This window comes from Aulonocara stuartgranti (assembly GCF_965226115.1).
Source record: "Aulonocara stuartgranti genome assembly, chromosome: 9".
Taxonomy (NCBI): Eukaryota; Metazoa; Chordata; class Actinopteri; order Cichliformes; family Cichlidae; genus Aulonocara; species Aulonocara stuartgranti.
In genome coordinates this window covers 34,630,064-34,651,061 of record NC_138960.1, presented here as the reverse complement: position 1 = coordinate 34,651,061, position 20,998 = coordinate 34,630,064, and the positions used below count along the sequence as shown (strand labels likewise).

The 20,998-nt window shown below is 42.7% G+C and overlaps 3 protein-coding genes across 11 annotated transcripts in view; 1 reads left to right on the top strand and 2 right to left on the bottom strand.

The window, feature by feature from the left end:
• unm_hu7910 (un-named hu7910) overlaps nt 1-6,718 on the bottom strand; it is a 49,147-nt gene extending 42,429 nt beyond the window's left edge. For 3 of the 8 annotated variants that reach the window (XM_082546337.1, XM_082546335.1, XM_082546338.1), the window contains exon 1: nt 6,485-6,700. In XM_082546337.1, coding sequence (XP_082402463.1) covers nt 6,485-6,524 — 40 coding nt within the window. In that variant the 5' untranslated portion in view covers nt 6,525-6,700. Of the gene's footprint in view, nt 1-6,484 lie in introns of all 8 variants that reach the window. The other 5 variants (XM_082546331.1, XM_082546332.1, XM_082546333.1 and 2 more) reach the window with 4 other exon arrangements.
• On the bottom strand, nt 2,517-3,773 carry LOC309714565 (uncharacterized protein; the record flags this gene model as incomplete). Its single annotated transcript, XM_082547109.1, has 5 exons — nt 3,604-3,773; nt 3,307-3,491; nt 3,164-3,232; nt 2,830-2,840; nt 2,517-2,606 (listed from the first exon to the last, which is right to left on the bottom strand). The coding sequence occupies exons 2-5, from the start codon at nt 3,473-3,475 to the stop codon at nt 2,517-2,519; spliced, it is 339 nt and encodes a 112-aa protein (XP_082403235.1). The 5' UTR covers nt 3,476-3,491; nt 3,604-3,773.
• A 2,131-nt stretch (nt 6,719-8,849) lies between the features above and the next one.
• On the top strand, nt 8,850-20,485 carry LOC309714137 (uncharacterized protein). 2 transcript variants are annotated; one of them, XM_082546341.1, is made up of 4 exons: nt 8,850-10,745; nt 10,931-11,082; nt 14,458-16,155; nt 16,389-20,485. In XM_082546341.1, the coding sequence occupies exons 2-4, from the start codon at nt 11,065-11,067 to the stop codon at nt 17,310-17,312; spliced, it is 2,640 nt and encodes an 879-aa protein (XP_082402467.1). In that variant the 5' UTR covers nt 8,850-10,745; nt 10,931-11,064; the 3' UTR covers nt 17,313-20,485. The 2 variants fall into 2 exon arrangements, with proteins under 2 accessions (XP_082402467.1, XP_082402466.1); XM_082546340.1 differs by having other exon boundaries at nt 8,851-9,026.
• The last annotated feature ends 513 nt before the right edge of the window (nt 20,486-20,998 follow it).

Here is a 20,998-nt window from a genome sequence, read left to right as displayed (position 1 = left end):
TTTATTTCAAACCGTCGCAGAGAGGACGACAGCGCGCAGGTTCAAATCTGCACCACTGAAAATAAAAATGTTCTCGTGCAATAAGTTTTGTGTATTTCACAAAATGTATGCAAACTTTCATCGTCACAGCACGAGCTGGAGAACAACGCTGGTGCTGATTGATCGCCAAACAAAATGCAATGACTGGAGCAGGCGTCAAACCTGACGGCAGCTTTATCGTGTGGACGTGTCCTGCACTCCTGAGGTTACGAGGCTCAAAAACACTGAAAACATTTATTTATGAAATTAAAAAAGCAAAACAAAACTTAAACAGCAAACAGAGAAAAATATTTTTTTATTTACAAAACGACCAGAAAATAAGGAACATGCACACACATGTGCACCAGTATCTGTGCACCAGTCTTGCTCACCTGCACAGGTAATCAAGCATATTAATGTGTTATGACATCAGCAAACAGCAGCAGGCTGAAGCTGGGCGATCAGATTTAAGCCCTCTTTAGTGACTAAGGTTCAGACTTAGTGGACTGAGGCGTCATGTTTCCAGCTGGTTTTCCTCAGGACAGATTTGGCACATTGTCGTACTATTTTAAGTGCTTTGGGAAAACAAGGAGACCGAGTGGGAGAGCGAGACAGGAAGTACAGGCGGAGAGCGCTATGACGTGATTAAACTGTAGGTCGGAGTGTCGGCTGAAGGAAAACTTCTGGTGAAAGTCTGAACGTCCAGGAAAAACAAAGAGGGAACAGAGAGAGGGGCAACATGGCTCCACAAAGGACAACCCGACCCAGGAATAGAGCGAGAGACACCGAGTCAATATGACCCCGACAGAGAGAGAGATGACAACAGCTGTTTCAGGACTGAACAGGCTGCAGATAAAGAACAGCTGTCTGCTTTTGCACTGCGTGAAAATGTCACTAAGAGCACTCCTGAAATAGCCCGAGGCTGCGTTCAACACGTGTGCGGTTAAAACACCTCAAGTGTCTCTAAAAGCACTAAAGACTGTAGAAAGCAGCACGTAATGACAGCAGTGATGGAAAAAGCATCACCTCGGTCCTGATGTGGCTGATAAACACCCGGCAGTGTTTGTGGGTCACAGCTAAGGTGCTGTGAGTTTCACCTGGTTCAGACACCAGGACGAAGAACTAGCTTTAGAGTTTAAAGAGCAAAGGTTACGGTTATCTAAGGCTGCGTCCACACTGAGGCTACGTCCGCACTGAGCCTACGTCCACACTGAGGCTACGTCCGCACTGAGGCTACGTCCGCACTGAGGCTACGTCCACACTAAGGCTACGTCCGCACTGAGGCTACGTCCACACTGAGGCTGCGTCCGCACTGAGGCTACGTCCACACTGAGGCTGCGTCCACACTGAGGCTACGTCCACACTGAGGCTACGTCCGCACTGAGGCTACGTCCGCACTGAGGCTACGTCCACACTAAGGCTACGTCCGCACTGAGGCTACGTCCGCACTGAGGCTACGTCCACACTGAGGTTACGTCCGCACTGAGGCTACGTCCACACTGAGGCTACGTCCGCACTGAGGCTACGTCCACACTGAGGTTACGTCCGCACTGAGGCTACGTCCACACTGAGGCTACGTCCACACTGAGGCTACGTCCGCACTGAGGTTACGTCCACACTAAGGCTACGTCCGCACTGAGGCTACGTCCACACTAAGGCTACGTCCGCACTGAGGTTACGTCCACACTGAGGCTACGTCCGCACTGAGGCTACGAATACGCTTTGGTTTGAAAACGCATCTTTTTGGCCTCCCGTCCACACTGAGACGCCGTTTGCAGAAACCTTTGGAAACGTTCTCCAAAGCGGACACATTTGAAAACCCAGTTTTCGCATTGCGGTGTGGACAGCGAACCCCGAGCCTTTTCAAAAACGATGACACATTTTAGTCATGTGATGCAGTCATGTGACCAATGAAACTAAGATAGCGGAGGGCGTTATACAGCAGGTGTTTGACAGCCTTATTAAAGATTAATATCAGTCTGTAGATGCTCCAGAGAGCTTTTCCTCAAATTCTTTCATTCTCACTCGCTTTTGCAACTTTGTACTTTTGTGTTACTCGCAGCAACAACTCCACCTCATTGTGAGTCCGTTTAAATAACTCGGTGCTTTCCCTCGACATTCTGACGCGACGTTACAAAGAGCCGGAAACTAATAAACGGCAGACAGAAATGAAGCTTCTTGTGTTTCACGCATGTGCAGGACTGGACCGTAAGCGCTTCAGTTGTTTCAATGTGGACGCACAACTCTGTGAAAACGACTGAAAGCGCCAGTGTGGACGCGGAGCGCTTTCAGACATTTTCAAACTTATCCGGGCGAGTGTGGACGGAGCCAAAGTCATCGAAGCAGCCACGGCGCCCCCAGTGGGACACCCTGCTGCGGGTTTAAGTAAATGATTGCTGGTTCAATTCCAGCCGGAGACACAAACCCCCTTTGTGTAACCAAGCACTGCTACAGCACAGCAAACAGCAGCTTCCTGTATCCAAGTAAGGCATGGACATTTACTCACGACCCTCACACACCTCTCTCAGGGTGGGAACGTGGACTTTACAGCCCAGTAAACCCAGTAAATCGTCCTCATCACTGCTGACCTGACGTCCCACAAACCCGAGAAACTCAAGCAAACTTTGGTCACTTTGGGTTTCAAGTACTTTGTCTGAGTTACTGGGAATTTACACTTTGGATGGAAATTCAATCCACAGCTGCGCAGCGACCTCCCACCCTGCACCGTAACCTTCATCAAAGTGTAACTGAAAATCAGGGCGATGCAACAACTGCGATTGTACGATTCCTATAAAAACATTATCACTGTACCTGCTGGAAGCCTACAGAGAAACAGCGTTGCTCCGGTGAAAAGTCTGCTTAAACCTAAACCTGATGTTAAAAGATTTTGGATTAGACACAATGACGTGTAATCTGAATACCGACGCCAACAAACTGATGCCGAGACACATTCGCTTCACACCAAAATCACCACAAGCCTTCACAGCATCACCAGGGTTCATCTTGGCAGCTTTTATTGTGAAAAGCTGCCACAGGATGTAGCCGAGTTTGTGTTAAAAGCATGCTGCACACCATACGAGGTGAAACCACACGAAACTCTGACCTAAGAAGTGTTCCAAACCGGGCCAGTCCATGCCTGTCCTACCTGTCTCCTGGACAACAGGCTGCACTTCCTTCTGTGCACGTGTCACTTCCTCCTCCCGCTTCACGCCTCCTAAACGAGCCAAACCCGACCAGGTGAGAGCCAAACCTAAACTGAACCAAACCTCATGCATGCCTCAGTCCTACCTGTCTCCTGCAGCAGAGGCTGCGTTTCATCCTCTAACAGCGGCTCCACCTCCTCTTCAGTGTACATCACCTCCTCCACCTCCTCCTCCTCCTCGGCGTGGATCTCCTCTACATGAGCTGCACCAGGAGAGGAGGTGTAGGAGGTGCCGTAGTGGCGGTATCGCTCCATGGGTGGAAGCACCACACTAAACCAGCATCAAAAACATTAAAAACAGAAAGTGAAGCTCCTTCACGCACAAGATGAAACTGACCTGCAGGACAAAACCTGAAGACGTCACAGACCGAAGATTAACGCACCAAAACTATCGGAGTCTTCTCAACCAGGTGACGGCGTGCTTGAAGAAAACAAGCAGCTTTAAAAGTTCGAGGAGGAACTCAACGAAGTGACAGAAGGAGACAAAAACAATCCGAAAGAACAAAGACTCTAAACGAACGATCGTCAAAAAGCTTCAGCGACTCTCAGCGTCTCCGAGCAAAGACAAAGAGTGAAGGAGCTCCTCCTCCTCTTCCTCCCAGCAGCACAGGGATTGTGACGGGCTGCTGAACCTGATCCACACTATTATTAGAGCTGACAAACCCTGCGACGCTGGCTGAGAGATGCCAGAGAGGACAGAATAGCCCCTGCATAACCTTGACACCGGCATTTCTGGACTCTCTCAGCTGTTGCGGCGTTTCAGAAATAATCAGCAGGTAGTACGGCCACGCCAGAAAAACCAAGGTGCTGTACTGGTCCTGAACCACAGCAGGGAACCAATGATTGTTGGGGCTCTGAGTGAAGTGGGTGTTAATGGTGGATAACACCCCCATAAGTGTGGCAGTTTTGCAAGCAGAGCGCGTTTTCCCCCTGAATACAAATATTTTTGGATGACCTATTTTAAAGACGAGATCCGAGAACACAAACGGCAGTTCAAGCGCTCGCGATGGTTCAAACACAAGAGTAACGACGGTATCAGCAGGTATGACCCACAGGTTCAGGCTCCGGACGACCAGAGGTCAGAGGTCAATGTACGGTCCGACTCAGGCTGACAACGTTTACTCTCGAGGTCTTTATGCACCAAACGCATAAAATGGGTCAAATAATTTCATGTGTTAAAGATATTTTCCTGCTCTTAATGCATCGCCAACAGCGTAATTTAATAGGACGAATTTCAGGCACTTCAGTTTTTTGGATCGTGCTCGATTTTTCATATTTAATAAACAGACCTGACCAATCACATCACTGCGTTTGGCGCTCGTGACTCGAAGCGCCTACTGGTACTGAATATACAACGAAATGGAAACAGCACAATAGTGTAATCTTGCAGACTAAGAGAACAAGTGTGATAGTGGTGCACTGATGAGCACAGCTTATCTTTCCAGCGCTGACTCGGCTGCCTGTATAAAAACCAACCTGTGTAGTTTTACAGTAAAGCTGCTGCCCTTCAGCAACTGTATCACTCTTTGTGAAGCAACTTCTGGAATTGCCAACTTGATTCTAATGAACTGATAGCAGAGCGACTGAGCTGTATTACCCTTTTATCTCCACCTCGACCCACCAAAGTCACTCTGAAGACAGCAGCTGACTGTGAGTGGTCCGTCTCCTTAGCAACAACACTGGAAGCTGATTGGAAATCACAACGATTTTGTTTGTGGTCTCCAGCCACCTTTTAAACAGCAGCTGAACAAGTACATCAAAAGCCAGCTGTTCCAGGTGCTTTTATATTCAGCCAAGATTTCCTCATAGTGGTCGGAAAATTATTCCCAGTGCTCATATCACAGGTTTACAAGCTCACACCAGCATGGAGGGTTACACATGATGTTTGGGCATTTGGACACGTGAAAAATAAAGAGGCTCTAATAACACGTGTGTGTGTGTGGGGGGGGGGGGGGGGGGGGGGCACTCTTCATGGTTTGTGAAAAAAAAGCAAACTTCCTGTTTGTATTAACAACCATGAAGAGGCTGCTCTGGTCTTAGAGTACCTCATTACAGCCAGTTCTGCTTTTATGTGATAAGAACCTTACGATCCATCACTCGTCACTGTGTGTGTGTGTGTTTATATCTGTGTGTGCGTGTCAGAGTTGTGTGTGCACACAGTCACGGATGTCAAACGGGTGTTATTCTTGCTCTCACCTGATCGAACAGATGTTTGCATGTGTTGTTACAAATGGAAAGCATGTGTGAGAGAAACGTGGAGGTAACACTGTTGAATGTTTAAAAGCTAAAATGTGACAGCAGCAGCAGTGAGCACTTTGTAACACCCAACATTTATCTTTGATGTGAAATTATATGTGTTTGTATTTCAGGCTTTTGGGGACCCTGTGTAAAGACCTCAGACTGTCTCAGGAATGTCAGTGAAAGCATGATTCATGTGTTTTTGCCCTTTAAATTAATTACAGATTGCAGTGAGGAATAACCCGGTTTATATCGGGCTTATAAATGTGTAAATAATGAGCGGGGCCAGTAAACTCCCGCACAGATAACAGAGATAACATGAACCCCTCGCTGCTGCCTGGGAGAAAGTTAGCTGCCGTTAGCAGGCTGTTATTGATGGGGGCTAGGTTAGCTTAGCGTCGTTTCCACGGCCACTTTCATGTTACCGATGGGCAATGAAGCTATAATCACACAGAGCATGCCGGGATTTATCAGGGAGGTTAAACTGGGAGTCTGCTTTATTGTGATCATTTAGCAGCGCTAGCAGAGAAAGGGGCGAAACCAGTCCCGCTCTCTTGTATCGCGAGAACATCCAACCAGACTCCATTGAAAATTCTTCCAGTCGTATATGCATTTGTTTAGAGACGGCGCTACAAGTTATAAACATAAAATACGACATCTGCGGGAATATTTAAAAACCACTTCTCCACTCGGCTTCAGTAAAATACAGCAATTGTGATGCGTTTATTATAATTAGATATTTAACAGCATGTTAATGACGCTTCAGGACGCCAGGCAGTGCGCACTTTTCGCTGCTGGAACCACGGGAGATCTACCTCCGAAAGTAGGAGTCTACGTTATATTTTGTATCAGTGTATTAGCCGAATCGAAGAACTAATCTTATGGATTAAAAATATATTCTCGCTTTTGATGTACTACACGCGATCCTTTCCAAAGACTGAAAATAGCTATAAACTGCAGAATGTTAAACGGAAGTCTGAATTAGAGACACAGGCGGGAGAACCCAGTCAGATAAAGGGTACGTACCTTTTTTTGAGTGGTTTCTGGGATTCTTTCTCTGCGCCATTGCTTCGTAAAGTATCCGATGTTTGTTTCAGTCAAGCAGCGATGAGGTGACTCTCTAACCTGGCCGTGGTTGTCGCGGTGAAAGCTCCTGTTCGCTTTCTGCTCTCCGCTCTGTGCGATGGAGCGACGCGTTCACCAAAAATCACGTCCTCACTTGGATACCAGCAAAGCCAACGTCCATGGTAACCGTGATTGGCTTAGTAGTTCACAAATCAGAGCTGCCTAATGAGTGTGTGGGTGGGGCAACAGGCGGGTTCTTGTGTTTTCTCACCAATCAGATTCCTGCGCTGCTTCCCAGTGTCGTTCCTCCCTCTGGAGAGGAGCAAAAACGTGGCAGAAGAGGGAGAGGAGTTTTAAACATCGGGGCGGAGGGACACAGCTAATGGGGGTTTTAATAACCTTTATTGATAGCGTTGTTACGGTTTAAAGTTAACATTGAATAAAGCAGGTTTTAAATTAGATCATAAGAACGGAAACGCGATGAAGTAAATAAAATACTTTCATTAACTTTTAGGAAACAATTTCTTGTTGTTTGATTATTTATTTTATGGTCTATATAAATAGCCCACTCAGAGCTGAAGTAATGTTCTATTATTGATTTAGGGTTATAAATGAAACAAGTGGTGCAGACAAACTACGCTGAGGGAGCAGAAATGAAAAAACAAATGCACCAGAAGTCTCCACAAAACTCCCAGAAACCCACCACCTCTGCTGAGATGCCACAAAAACGTTTCTCCTGTTTGTGATGCTAAAACGCCTCACAGTCAGTCACCGGAAACTCTTAGTTCACCTCTTATTGCAAAATATAAACAGACCCAGTTAATAATACAACAATTGTTTTATTGAAGGTGGGGGAGCAAGCTGGCATGTAGTAAATGTGATTGTCCACTAGATGGAGACAAACACAGAAGAACACTGAGCCCTATCGCTGCAGCTGAGTAAAGAGAACCTTTATTTAACTTTTAATAGTACACTAATAGTTCTGCCTATCATAAACAGGTGCAGCTCTACAGTGCATCAATTCCAGCCTAAAGTCTGGCCATGCTCCCCAAGAATGAATGATTTCTGTCCTGCAGTGGGGAAAAAAGAAAGAAATAAGTGGTGCAGTGGTCACATCAGTCCATCCGTGTCCCTATGTGGCTTCTCTACACGAACCCGGGCTTCTTCCCACAGTTCTGAGACATCCATGAGGATGAATGTTTGTCTGTCTTACAAGTGTCAGACATGCAGCAGAACTTATGAGCCGATGCACACATAAACACTGGTTAAAGGCTTGTTTTGTTCAACCACTATTCTTCAGCTGGACACATCGAAACAGAGTTTGAAGATGTTCAGAAGATAAATTTGGAGGACAATGAAATTCTTTCCTCAGTATCAAAGAAGCCAGACTTCTGTTGTTGTACCATCAGGCTTTTTCCACATCCTAGAAGAAAACTCTGCAAGAAAACATCCTCCTAACTGCAGCTGTTCAAAGGCTGCTGGCTCATATCAATCAGTCAATCAGGAGTCAGTTGTGGCCAGTGACATCTACGACGCTGTTGCATGCTGGGGCAGCAGGTTGAGGGTCGCAGATGCCAACAGACTAAATAAACTGATCCACAAGGCCAGTAATGTTGTGGCGATGGAGCTGGACTCTGTTAGGGTGGTGTCTGAGAGGTGGATGTTGTCCAAGATTAAGACAATACTGGGCAATACCTCCCACCCACTCCATGACGTACTGGGTAGCCACAGGAGCACGTTCAGTGGGAGACCGAGATGACCCAAAAGCACCACTGACCAACACAGGAAATCATTCCTGCCTGTGGCCGTCTCCCTGTACAACTCCTCCATCTAACACACTGTAAACACTGCAATAGTTACACCCTTTTTTTTGCACACCCTCTTTCTACTCAGTAATATTGCTGCCAGTATTCTTGATATTTATTTATAACCACCTCTGTCAATCCCATTATGGAGTGATTTGTGTATATATTGTGCTATTTCTTAAATCTGTAACATATTATATGGTTAAATAGTCTAGCCTGTTTTTCTTACTGTTACTGTACTGGAGCAACTGTAACTCACATCATTTTCCTTAAAGTATGCTGATTCTGAAATTGCAAACAAAATATTTTACAAACTTCAAAGAAAAATAATTTAATTAATTAATTATACTTTAATTAATTAGCTACTTAATTACTTCCATTTTTAATTAGTTAATGACATGTGTTTAATTAATTGTTAAATGATGTAATAATTTGACTTATTTTGGCAAGTGAGGCCCTCCACAGCTCACGGAGGCTCGTTTATTGCTTCGCACTCCAGACCAGCAGGTGGCGATGATGCGGATCGGAGGTGGTGGAACAACGGAAGTACAGTCAGACAAGAAGAAGAAGCAGCTGCAGAAAAAGAAGGATAAAAATTGAAGATCCGCTTCAGCGCAACCGTCCAGCCTACCCAAGACTTCCAGCCCGGGTTTGTGGCCTGAGCTCGTCCGGAGGAAACCACCGCGTTTGCGCCTGAGGTTAGCCCGCTATGTCCCGGACGCTCATTAGGCGCGTGCGGAGGCAGCTGCATACCTGAAGCTGACACGTGTGAGACGGGCTGGTGGAGACAACGCGAGCCCACTGCGCCACACGAAAGTGTCTCCACCACAGCCTGAAAACACGAATTTAGACTCGCAGTCAAAGTTTAAGTGTCGACGTGACGTACTCATTAAACACGGTTTATCTGCGATAATAATATTATTCATTTTAATGTTGCAGCTGCAGATGGTTTGAATGAATTCCCCTCTGCTGCAGCATCATGTAGAACATCTGTAAAATAAGAAGGAAGTAAAACTTTAAAGTACAATGTTTGCATATTAACAAGTACATCCAAAGTTTACTTCAGTAAGGTACTTGAGTAAATCATATTGCATCACATTGTAGTGCAGAGAACAGTTTTGTGTGGATCTGATATTTGCCATTTCATTGCCTTTAACCTTTTTTTCAAATTTCACCTGCAAAGAGACGGTTTTACCTGCTTTTATGGAGAAACTTCCTCATGTGTGCGCAACAGATTCTTCTTCAGGTGATTTTTATAAAGCAGCTCACATCCCCAGGTTGATTCAATTCAATTCAAAATGTGTTTGTATAGCACATTTAAAAGGAACAGAGTTAACCAAAGTGCTTCACAACAGGTTAAGAACAAGAAAAAACAATAGAGAAACAAATACAGATAAATGACAATAAATTAACATTAAAAACACCAAACAGGCCTGATGGTACTCAAACTGAACTTGAATTAAAAGCAAAGTAAAAAGTGAGTTTTAAGACGTGATTTAAAAGACTGAATCTGGCTGGACGATCTGGGTGCTCTTTTGGGGTCGTACATGTTGAGGAGTTCGTTTAAATAACTGGGTGCCATATTATTTAAAACTTTAAAATTAAGTAAAAGAATCTTAAAATCAATATGATACTTTACAGGGAGCCAGTGTAAGTTTGCTAAAACTGGAGTGATGTGTTCATACATTCTAAGACCTGTTAAAAGACGTGCAGCAGCATAACTGCAAGCGATGGAGAGTGTTGGAGACCCAAACAGAGGGAACTGCAGTGATGAAGGCATGAATAAGTGTTTGTAGGTCTCCTGGGGGAAGATCAGGCTTAGCTTTGGCAATTTCACATAACTGATAAAAACTTGTTGTCACATCTGTGGACACTTGCTTCTCTAATTTAAAGGAGATATCTAAAACCACTCCTTACAGTGAGAGAAAGATGAGAAGCTAGAGGACCGAGGGTATCGGCTAACTTGTTCAAAGAGGCGTGAGTTCCAAAAACCGACACTTCAGTTTTATTTTCATTTAGTGTAAGAAAACTCTGTGTTGACCAGTCTTTAACATCATGTAAACAGTTAAAGGCTGCACTGGGACTGAGACGTCCAGTTTCAAGGGGAAGTAAATTTTGATTTCATCAGCATAACAGTGAAAGGGAATGTTGTATTTCCTAAAAATAGATCCCAAAGGCAGGAGTCAAACCTAAAAGGACTAAAACACAGAGCAACCCGAGTCGACGGTTAAAAGAAGACCATTAAAATCTCGTAAAAGCGCAGTCACAGTACCAGTGATGGGAATAACGGCGTTGACTGTCTAGCACCACACCTGGAGCTCAGGGGGCAAAAGAATCACATGAGTGCTGCTGTTTGACTGAGGAAGGATAAAGGAGTCGTGGTCAATCACATGACCACTTACAGACAAAGCAACAAGGTGACATATACCAGTTTATAAACTGTGTTGATGGGCCAGTAAAACCAGAGTCATGATAAACGCGTGTTTGTTCCTCAATAGTTTCACCTGAGATGAAGGAGTGCGTTTCTACTCACGCGTGTTCAGAGTCAGTGACGAACACGTTCTTTATCATCTACAGACTTTTATGTCATGTTTACGTTTAGGATTGAATCCTGAATCTACGAGATAAAGGGTGGAGTCGAAATCTGAAAACACAGACGGAGGCTGATGTGATGGTGGGATGAAGACGATCTGAGGAAGAGGAGCTCGATCCTCCTTCAGCCGCTGCAGAGGAACAATGGGCTCTTCAAAGAAGGTGAGGAGTGCACCTCGGTGTCAGTGATGTGCTCTGACACAAAACTGTTGATGATAGATTTTGATGGAGCGCAGCTCCCTGTTTCATCATAAACAGTGTGTGTGTCTGTGCGACGTGATGGCTACAAATAACAGCTAAATCCAAATTTGCACACGTTACACATTTCTTTGTCTGCTTACAGATACAAAGCAAAAACCTCTGTGCTTAGCTTCCCTGACTGTGTGTGAGTTTCAACTTATGAGTAAATTTACAAATTTTACAATCCAATCAGAGAGCAGATGAGTTTGGCTGTCGGAGGGGTGTTTTACTGAGCTTCAGGTCCTTCATCACAACGAAGGACAACAGTCTGTGCGTGTCTGAGTTCGGTGATTAGTGTGTCACAGGTTTATGTGCTTGCACAGAGACCTCCAGAGCCTTTTCAACAGCTCTGTGGACCTCAGGGGGAAGGAAGTGTTGTGGAAAGGACACTCTTCACTAGCCGGGATAGTTACAAAGCTTTCTTTCATTATGAATGAGTTGTTTCCTATTGAACATTTGAACATAATACAACAGAAACTGTTGTAGAGGATATAACGTCAGAGATATACGTGTTTTGAAATGACAAGGAGCAGGTGCATCTAGTACACGTAGAGCTGCTGCAAAAATATGACCCCAAGTGAGTGCAGTGACACCACATCTGTTGTGAATGGGCCTTTATGCTGCGCACTGTGACTCACAGCAATGGTCCCTGGTCAGTCCTGACTTTGTGTTTAAGTAATACTAACGTAGTAAAGGTATTTCTGACCACTGACATACCACAACTTTATCCTTTCAACAGCTACAGTTAAGGGACCTAGCTTGTATGACCCCTACGGGATATTTATATAGAGATCCTCCAGCCTCAAACTGCATTACCCTTCCAGGACCCGAGGCTCAGTAAAGCACCCCTCCGACAGCCAAACCCAAAGATTGAGTAAAACTTTGCACTTGTAAGTAGGGCTGGGCGATATGGCCTAAAATTCATAAGGTGATATAATTTGAAGCATGTGCGGTAACGATATATATCGTGATATATTCTTTTCTTCTGTGTAACGTATTTTCCACACTAAAAATCTTTTAATTTTCTCAAAAATCGAGAGTGTGCCTTATGTATGAATTCTGGTTGTGCTTACTGACCTCGAACCGATTTCTGCGTGCAGAAATCTGTTAAAAAATGTTTTAGTACAACTTTGGTAAGCTGCACAGCTTGATGGATTGTCAGAGCATTATGGCTGCCGTAGTGAAAAGCTTCGCGGAGTAATCTGGGTCCAAAACTCCGTCATCTTCAGGTCCCAAAGTCAAACGAATACTAAGAGTTAAAAACGGTCTAAATTCTTTCATCTTTAATTAAATCATCAGCGTTGCTGCTTTATCGGGTGTAACAATTAAGTTTTACATCGATGCATCCATGAAAACAGAATTTATTCAATTTAACAGAGATAGAAGTTAACAGGAAGTTAGCTCGCTAGTTTACACCTAAACATGACATGTTCTAAGAGATTTTTGAAACTAATTCAAACGTACAGCTCTGCTATCACTTCCAACATAAATGAAGACAGAAAACTAAACAGCAGTGACGTTTTAGGGGTTACTGAAGTCTGACTACCTGATATATAATGTTGTGCTACGTGATTGCTAGCTAACAGCTATGTTAGCATAACATTAGCACAGTGAAGCTGGAGGATGAACGCCAACTTCTCTTCCACTCGATAAAACTGCTTCATCTCTTTGCTATGACTGTCGCCTGGCATAATTTGCAGATGATAATGGTTGTATTATCATACAGTGACATATGACAGCAGCCGCTGCGATGCTTTAGACCAAAACAGGCGCAGCTTGATGACATCATCAACACGCGCTATCGCGATAGAGCGATATAGTCAAAATCTCTATCGTTGGCCAAATTTATATTGTTTCTATCGTATATCGTTTCTATCGCCCACCCCTACTTGTAAGTTGAAACTCACACACAGCCAGGAAACCTGAGCGCAGAGTTTTACACGTAGTTTTTTGCTGTAACCAGGCCTTAACAAAAAAAATTGTAACTCGTGTAAATATTTTTTACAAACACACAAATTCTCATCTGCAGATGCACAAACATAAAATGTTCAGATATTTTGGTTTACATGGTTACAAAACTCAGTTCACAACTACATATTTGATTTACAAGTAGAGCAGGGCGATATGACCAAAGATATTTATCACGATATACATTTGAAAATTTGCGATAACGATATAACTGACACTAGACAAAATACTTTACAACTCAACTTTATTAGTGCAAAAAAACAAACAAACCCATCTATGTATTTTCACTTAAACAAGCAGCTGTTTTATGTGAATTAAAGTTATATAAAAATGTAACAGTGTAAATTCCTCGCTGACAGTTTAACCAAAAGGCGTTTCCAGTGGAAACTGGCCGACATATCCTCAGCATAACCATGTATAATATCCACAAAACTTAAAAAGAGCTTATACACACACAATACAGTAGCATTATGTTGAAGCACAGTACGTATCACTCCGCGAGGCTCCGCCTACGATAGCCGTAATGCTCCGACAATCCATCAAGCGGTGCGGCTTCGTAGCTCAGCAAAGTCGTACTAAAACATTTTTTGACAGATTTTTGAGGGCCGTGCACATAAAATCGGTTCGGTAATAATGACGGCCCGCTTGTTCTACCAAAAATAGTGCTTTGGTGTGTATCTGACGGATGAAAGCCAAACCAGTTCCACACCACTGAAGTTGCAGCATTTTTACAAACCAATTGTGGTTCATCTGTTTCATTTAACGATCCGGTTTCGCTCTTCTCATTCTCCGTTGCCACCATGCTTTTTCCGCAATGTGTGTATGAAAACAAAGGCACTGCGCATCTGCGTTTTACCCATATTCTATTGCGATATTTCATTTTCTTATCATTGCCCAACATTATAATGGTATCATCATGAACTGTATGATGTGGCCCAGCCCTAATCACACAAAATGTCACAAAGATGGGTCTCACCTTTTTCTCATGAGAGAACAATGTGGTTTAAGGTTGACTATGAATACTTTGCACTCACTGTCTCTACTCCTCAATCAATCAATCAGAACTTTATTCGCCACATGCAAGTTGCCCTGCAGTGAAATGCCCCCCCCCCCCCCCCCCCCGACCTTACATACACAACACAGACATCACATGGGGAGACAGATCAGAGATCAGTAGTATTACGGAAAAACACAGAAATGTACAATACAATGAGAAAGTCCAAGAGTGATAAAAGAGACCTCTGCTCATGCTGGGCTCCTATGGGAGGACAGCATGAGAACAGAAAACAAACAAACAAAAAATAAATCTGCATCTGTTTGTTGTTCCAGAAATGTAAAAGACAAAGCAAAGTGAGAACTCAGCGATCTCAGGATGATAAGGCTTCCCCAGCAACAAACAAAGACAAATCACACCCCTGCGAAGAATGTGGAAAGGCTTTTCCCACTGCAAAACGGCTCAGAAACCACCAACGCATCCACTCTGGAGTGAAACCCTTCAACTGTGAGCACTGTGAAAAGGCTTTTATCACAGCAGCAGCTCTAAGAATTCACACACGTATTCACACTGGAGAAAAACCCTTCAGCTGTGACCAGTGTCAAAAGACTTTTCGTCACACATCTGCCCTCACGGTACACAAGCGCACCCACACTGGAGAAAAACCATATCCCTGTGATCAATGTGAGAAAGCTTTCCCAGTTTTATGTGCTTTAAAAGAACACCAGAACACCCACACTGGAAGGAGACCGTACTCCTGTGGCCAGTGTGGAAAGTCATTTAATCATATAGCAGCCTTGAAAAGACACCTGCGCATCCACACTGGAGAGAAGCCGTACACCTGTGAGGAGTGTGGCAAGTCCTTCAGTATACTCAACTACCTGAAGGTACATAAGAGAGCTCACACTGGAGAAAAAAGGTTCTGGTGTGATGAGTGTGGGAAAGGATTCACAAAACAAAATAGTCTCAGAGAACACCAGAACAGCCATGCTGGGAAAAAACAACATTCCTGTGACCAGTGTGGAAAAGCTTTCTGTTGGGCAGCCAGCCTCAAAACACATAAGAAAATACATGAAAATGTGAAACAGTACCTGTGTGAGATATGTGGAAAAGCTTTCCTCTTGAAAGGAAATCTAAAGAAACACAGTAAACTTCATACAAGGGAGAAGCGTTACTCTTGTGACCAGTGCGAGGAAGCTTTCACTTCATCAGCTGAGCTCAGAAGGCACCAGCGAGTCCACTTTGGTGATAAAGTATACCGCTGTGATAAGTGTGAGAAAGGATTCACACAGTCCGGCAACCTCAAAATTCATCTACGCACTCACACTGGAGAAAAACCATACAAGTGTACCCAGTGTGAAAGAGCTTATGCCAAAAAACGTAGCTTAGCAGTGCACCTAGTTTCCCACTCTGGAGTGAAACTACATTCCTGTGATGAATGTGGGAAGGAGTTTGCTCATTTGGCATACCTGAAGAGGCATGAGCTCGTTCACAGTGGAGTGAAGGCACACAGCTGTGAGCTGTGTGGAAAGGCTTTTGTCAGCAAGAGTAACTTAAAAAATCATCAACACAGGCATACTGGAGTGAAACCATACAAGTGTGATAAGTGTGGGAAAGCTTTTTCCTCCAAGCAAGTCTTAACTCTCCATCAGCATACCCACTCTGGACTCAAGCCATATCGCTGTGACCTTTGTGGAAAAAACTTCAGCCAGAAAGTGACCCTGAAAAGACACAGACGAATGCACACGGGAGAGGATCTGTACTGCTGTGAAGTATGTGGTAGATGTTTTCCTTTGTATTCTGGACTAGAAGCCCACAAAGTTACACACACAGGGGAGAAACCGCATCGCTGTGAACAGTGTGGGAAGGCTTACAGCCATTATCGCAGCCTTATAATCCACAAACGAGACCACACTGGGGAGAGACCAGTCAAATGTGACCAGTGTGGTATGCGTTTTAAAAGTTCCAGCTCTCTGTGGCACCATCGACAGATTCACAAAGGAAAGAAACCAATTAAGTGCCATCACTGTCAGGTATTTGGAATGGATTTCAAGAAATGTTTTCTGAAATCTTTTTTTTTCATATCATATTGTTTTAAGTATTTTAGACATTAGACAGTAAGTGCGGAGTCAGTGTGTTAGATGTGAGAAGTAAATACCTCAGATCTCAGACTGTAACTGATTATGCAGCTTTTTGTTAGCTCATTATTCACTGTAATTTATAAACCCAAGATTGTTTTCCTTATAACCTTTGGTAATTGTTTCAGAAATGGAGCAGCACATATGGCTCAAATCCTCGACGCTGTCAGCATTGTGGCAATAAACCATACCGCTGCGTCCAGTGTGGAAACACTTTCAGCCAGCTGTTAACCTTAAGAAGACACCAGAACATGCACACTGGACACAAACTGAACTATTGCAAAGAATGTGGGAAAGGCTTCCCAACACTGGGTCTATTAAAATGCCACAAAATTGTCCACAGTGGGGTTAAAGGTCATGTCTGTGATGTCTGTGAGTCATCATTCACCAACGCAGGTAATCTCCGAAGACACAAACGAATTCACACAGGGGAGAAACCATTCAAGTGTCGACATTGTGAGAAAAGTTTCACATCCTCAGGTCATCGCACGCTTCATGAACGTGGGCACACTGGAGAAAGACCATACTCCTGTGACGAGTGTGGGAAAAGCTTCAGACATTCAAGATCTTACCGCATACATCATCTCATCCACACCAAAGAGATAATAATTCCTTGTGAAGTTTGTGGAAAGATATTCAACTCCCTGTCTTCATTTGAGTACCACGAACGTACCCACACTGGGGAGAAACCTTTTAAGTGCAAACACTGTGACAAATCCTTTATTTCAGCATCTATGCGCGCACGACATGCACATGTTCACGACAAAGAGCAACAGTATGACTGTGACCAGTGCGACAAGAGTTTCAGGACTCACAATTCCTACACCATTCACAAGCGCAGCCACATTGCAAATAAGCAGTTTTATTGTTACCAGTGCCCAAAAATATTTGCTTCATCGCGAGGTCTGTGGAAACATCAGGTCAAACATGCTGAGCAGAAATCATTTCCTTCACTGGATAAAAGGAAGTGCCTCGAAGCATCTAGCCAGACTTATGGTCTCAGACTTAAAACCCTCGAGATCAGGCTGCACAGAATAGATATAGATTCCTGAGATTTCAGTTAGTGTCACGTTTTGTGTACTGTCTTAACTTTCAGTACCTTTAAAGTTCGGTAGCAGTACAACAAAGTGGTACATTAGATTATCCATTGTTTGATGACCTTATTGGTCTGTTGTGCAGTGGTGCTAGTTTCTCTATAGGCCCTGAGAAAACCAGTAAAAATGTAGAGTAAAAAAGTGGTTTAGAGATTGAAATGATAAAAAGAAATATTGTTAAACACTTAAGCCCCACACCCCCGGTACCGGGGGCAAAAAGGAGGAGATCACGTTTAATCGGTTATAACGCGGGTTGAGAAATATAAGTCCAGACATGTGTGGTATCCACAGAAACCTCAGAATCTCAGCTAAAATGTCATAAAAACCATTTCTACAACCACCAAACACACCAAAAACAAGCCGTGATTAAACGAGCAGTTACGTAAATGCGCAGAAGTCCGCTAAACAAACAAAACCGAACCAGAAATTCTTCAGACTTCGTGTAACCAGCTAGAGATAGGCTGGTTAGCTTCCAGGGCTATCACTGACTCCACACACCAAGTTTCACCACGATCAGACCAAAATTCACTGAATGAGCCGTAAAAGAAGACCACAAAAACACACAGCAGCGCAATTGCGCTAAGACAAAAATTGGCTTACCGTCCCGATTTCCTCCGTTATTGTAGCTGGTAGCCATGTGAACAGTAGTTACCATACCTACCTAGCCGCATCAGAGCAATTTTCCGTCAACAACCTCCATTTTAGACCCACCTACAGACACGTGACTGAACAGACGCCACATGCTGTAAATTTGGGCCCACGTGGGTTTTGGCATCACAACGTCTGATTGGTTGAAGTGGCGTGAACGTGGCATCGTTACTGTGAATCTATTGGCTCAAACGATTAAAAAGAGGTGTCAATCACGCAAATTCACCAAAAGAAACCGAAGTTACAGCCCCTCAGAGTTTAAAGGGCCAGAGGCCAATCAAACGCTCCAGGCGCGCTGCAGAAAAGGGCCATTGCCATGTAAATGTGTGGTTAATTCTTCAAAAAAAAATTTTTTTTTTTTTTAAAAAAGCATTTTTAGGCCTGTTAATAAAATTTGTTAATTTCTGCTCTTTAAAACCTAAAAAAATCAACTGGCATGGTGTCCAATTGTGTGCCAAAATTGGACATTTTTGTACAATGTCTGGATATTCATGTCTTGACAGGGCTGTAATTTTTCACTGTTTCACTCTAGAAACATGAATCTTTGCACAGATGATGTTTATATGTTGGTTACTGAATTTCTGGAACCAAATGTGATCTGAGGCATATTTTTCAAATGCTAAAAATTTAAAAAATATAATTAGGCGAGGATAAAATCTACTTACTTTTTCTGTGTTCCAGTCTCAGTAACTTTGACACAGTAATATCTGCTTCAATATTTACACCTCTGATGAAATTTCCCAAGTGTTAGCTTTATTTTGATACCAAGATTGTAAGGACAGAGTTTGTAATTGCCGAGAAATAATATAATAATTAAATTTGGGCATTACATTTTCGAGCAGGAAGCTCAGAAACCCCCTTGGGGCTTAAGAGGTTAAATAAGCAAATTAAATTACCTCCAGGACTGTAAGGGGACTTAAGCCTAAATGAAAGAAACACTTGGGCCTTTGTTAATGTTTCATGTTCCATTAGCTCAGTCAGTGAAAGTTTAGACAGAATGTTTTGGTTTGGTTAGATTCACACAAGTTCTTATTAGATAAAACTGTTCAAACTGGAAACAGTCTGAAAAAATTTACCAGTGCTAGAATTTTTCAAACCAGCAACTGCCAGTCAGTGGAAATGGAGTATTTGCATATGTTTAATACACTTCCTCTGGGTGGTTATAAAAGTTTTAGTTGCATACTTTTAATTTAGTTTTAGTTTACCTTTATGTTCTTTGTCAACACTTCCTTTGGATTTTAGCAACATTTGAACATTGCTAAGGGTGATGCAAGCGTGAGTCTCCATAATAATTATTGCCTCAGACAACAGCATTGTGGTTTAGCTGTCAGAAATTGTATTATTTGTGAACCTTTCTTGTTTTGCTACTCAGAATTTGTAAAGAAGATAAGACTTAACCTTTTGTAGGGGACTGAAAAAAAATGAAAAGTATTATTATTATTTTACTTCTCTGACTTTTTCTCTCAAGATTTTTGTTTAATAAGTGTGGTTCGTCATCTCGTAAGGCTGTTGAGGAAATTTACTCACCATTTGAATAAAGTTCTGAATGAAAAAAAATACTGGTTTGTCAAGTTGTGAAAATTCCACTTAATTATTATTAAGTAGATCAGAAACAGCTTGTGGCTGGATTATTCCTAAATCTTCAAAAAGCATTTAAGAAAAAATCAACCATGAAATCGTAATTAATAATCACTATTAAACAATATGGGATGGATTATTTACATCTAATTTTACAATCAGATGTAAATAATTTTACATCTGATTGTAAAAGTATTTAAGGGACAGGAAACAATTTGAAAGTTGGGAGAATATTCCTCATCATGCTTGTGGTGTTCCTGGAGGTTCTGTACTTGATCCATAAGGATTCAGTATTTATTTAGTTATTTGTAAAGTATCTGATTCACAAATATTTGTTTTTTCTGGGCGATAAGGATCATCCTGTTTGGGAATTGTCCAACTAAAGTGCAGACTCACGTAGATGCTGTGGAAATTGAAAGAGTTCAGCATAGGTTCCTTGGTATAGATGGATATAATAGATGATAACAAAAATAGATGATAAAATAAGATGGAAATCTCATATAAAACATACATAACACAGTTCCAAGAAACATTTCAATATTGAGTAAAGCAAAACACATTCTGCTTTCACTTTATATGAATTATTGTGCAGAGGTTTGGGCCAGTACTTAGAAATGCTCACTATCATCATTGTCCATATAACAAATAATAAGGGCCATAAGGATCATACTGGTTACAGAGATCCATAAATATGTTTACCTCCTGGCGCACGATGTAAACATGTAAAGAAAGGATTTATGATTGGATACGATGTAAACAGGAAGAAAAGGGTGATGATTATTGGTACAAAAAGAAAAAAGATGGGGGGTTACACAGGCTCATGCTTCTCCACATTATTTATTAGGATTATTCTGTTTTGCTTTTTTTCTGTTGTGGTTAATTGTGTTTTTTCTTTTCTTTGATGTTCTTGTATTATTTCAACATGTTCAAAATAAAGCCACACAAACAAACAAATAAGCAGTAGATTTATAGTTTTATGTATTACAATATTTAATTTAATCTTTCTTTTTTTCCACATCTAGCCACCTATTTATCTTCTACCACTTATCAAGGTCATGGGGGATGCAGTCTCTGCAGGGATGCCCAGGCCCAACTCCTGCTGGAAGAACACCAAGGAGCTCTTTTCAGTGCAGCAGCATGACTTTATTTTGGGTTAACATGAAAAGTGATCACATCTGCTGGGTCAAAAATGTGCAACAGCAGTGTTAATATTTAGTTACATGTCCCTTAGCCATTTTCACTTCAATTAGGCACTTTTGGTAGCCATCCACAAGCTTCTGGTTGAATCTTGGACCACTCCTCTTGACAGAATTGGTGCAGTTCAGTTAAATTTGATGGCTTTCTGACATCAAATTTAACTGCCCTGGGGCGCCTCTGTCAGTGCTCCCCAGGGCAGCTGTGGCTACAATGCAGCTTAC

Coding starts and splice junctions, on each gene's coding strand:
- LOC309714137 (XM_082546341.1), top strand. Junction 16,156..16,388: donor TTAAGTGCCATCACTGTCAG/GTATTTGGAATG, acceptor TAATTGTTTCAG/AAATGGAGCAGCACATATGG.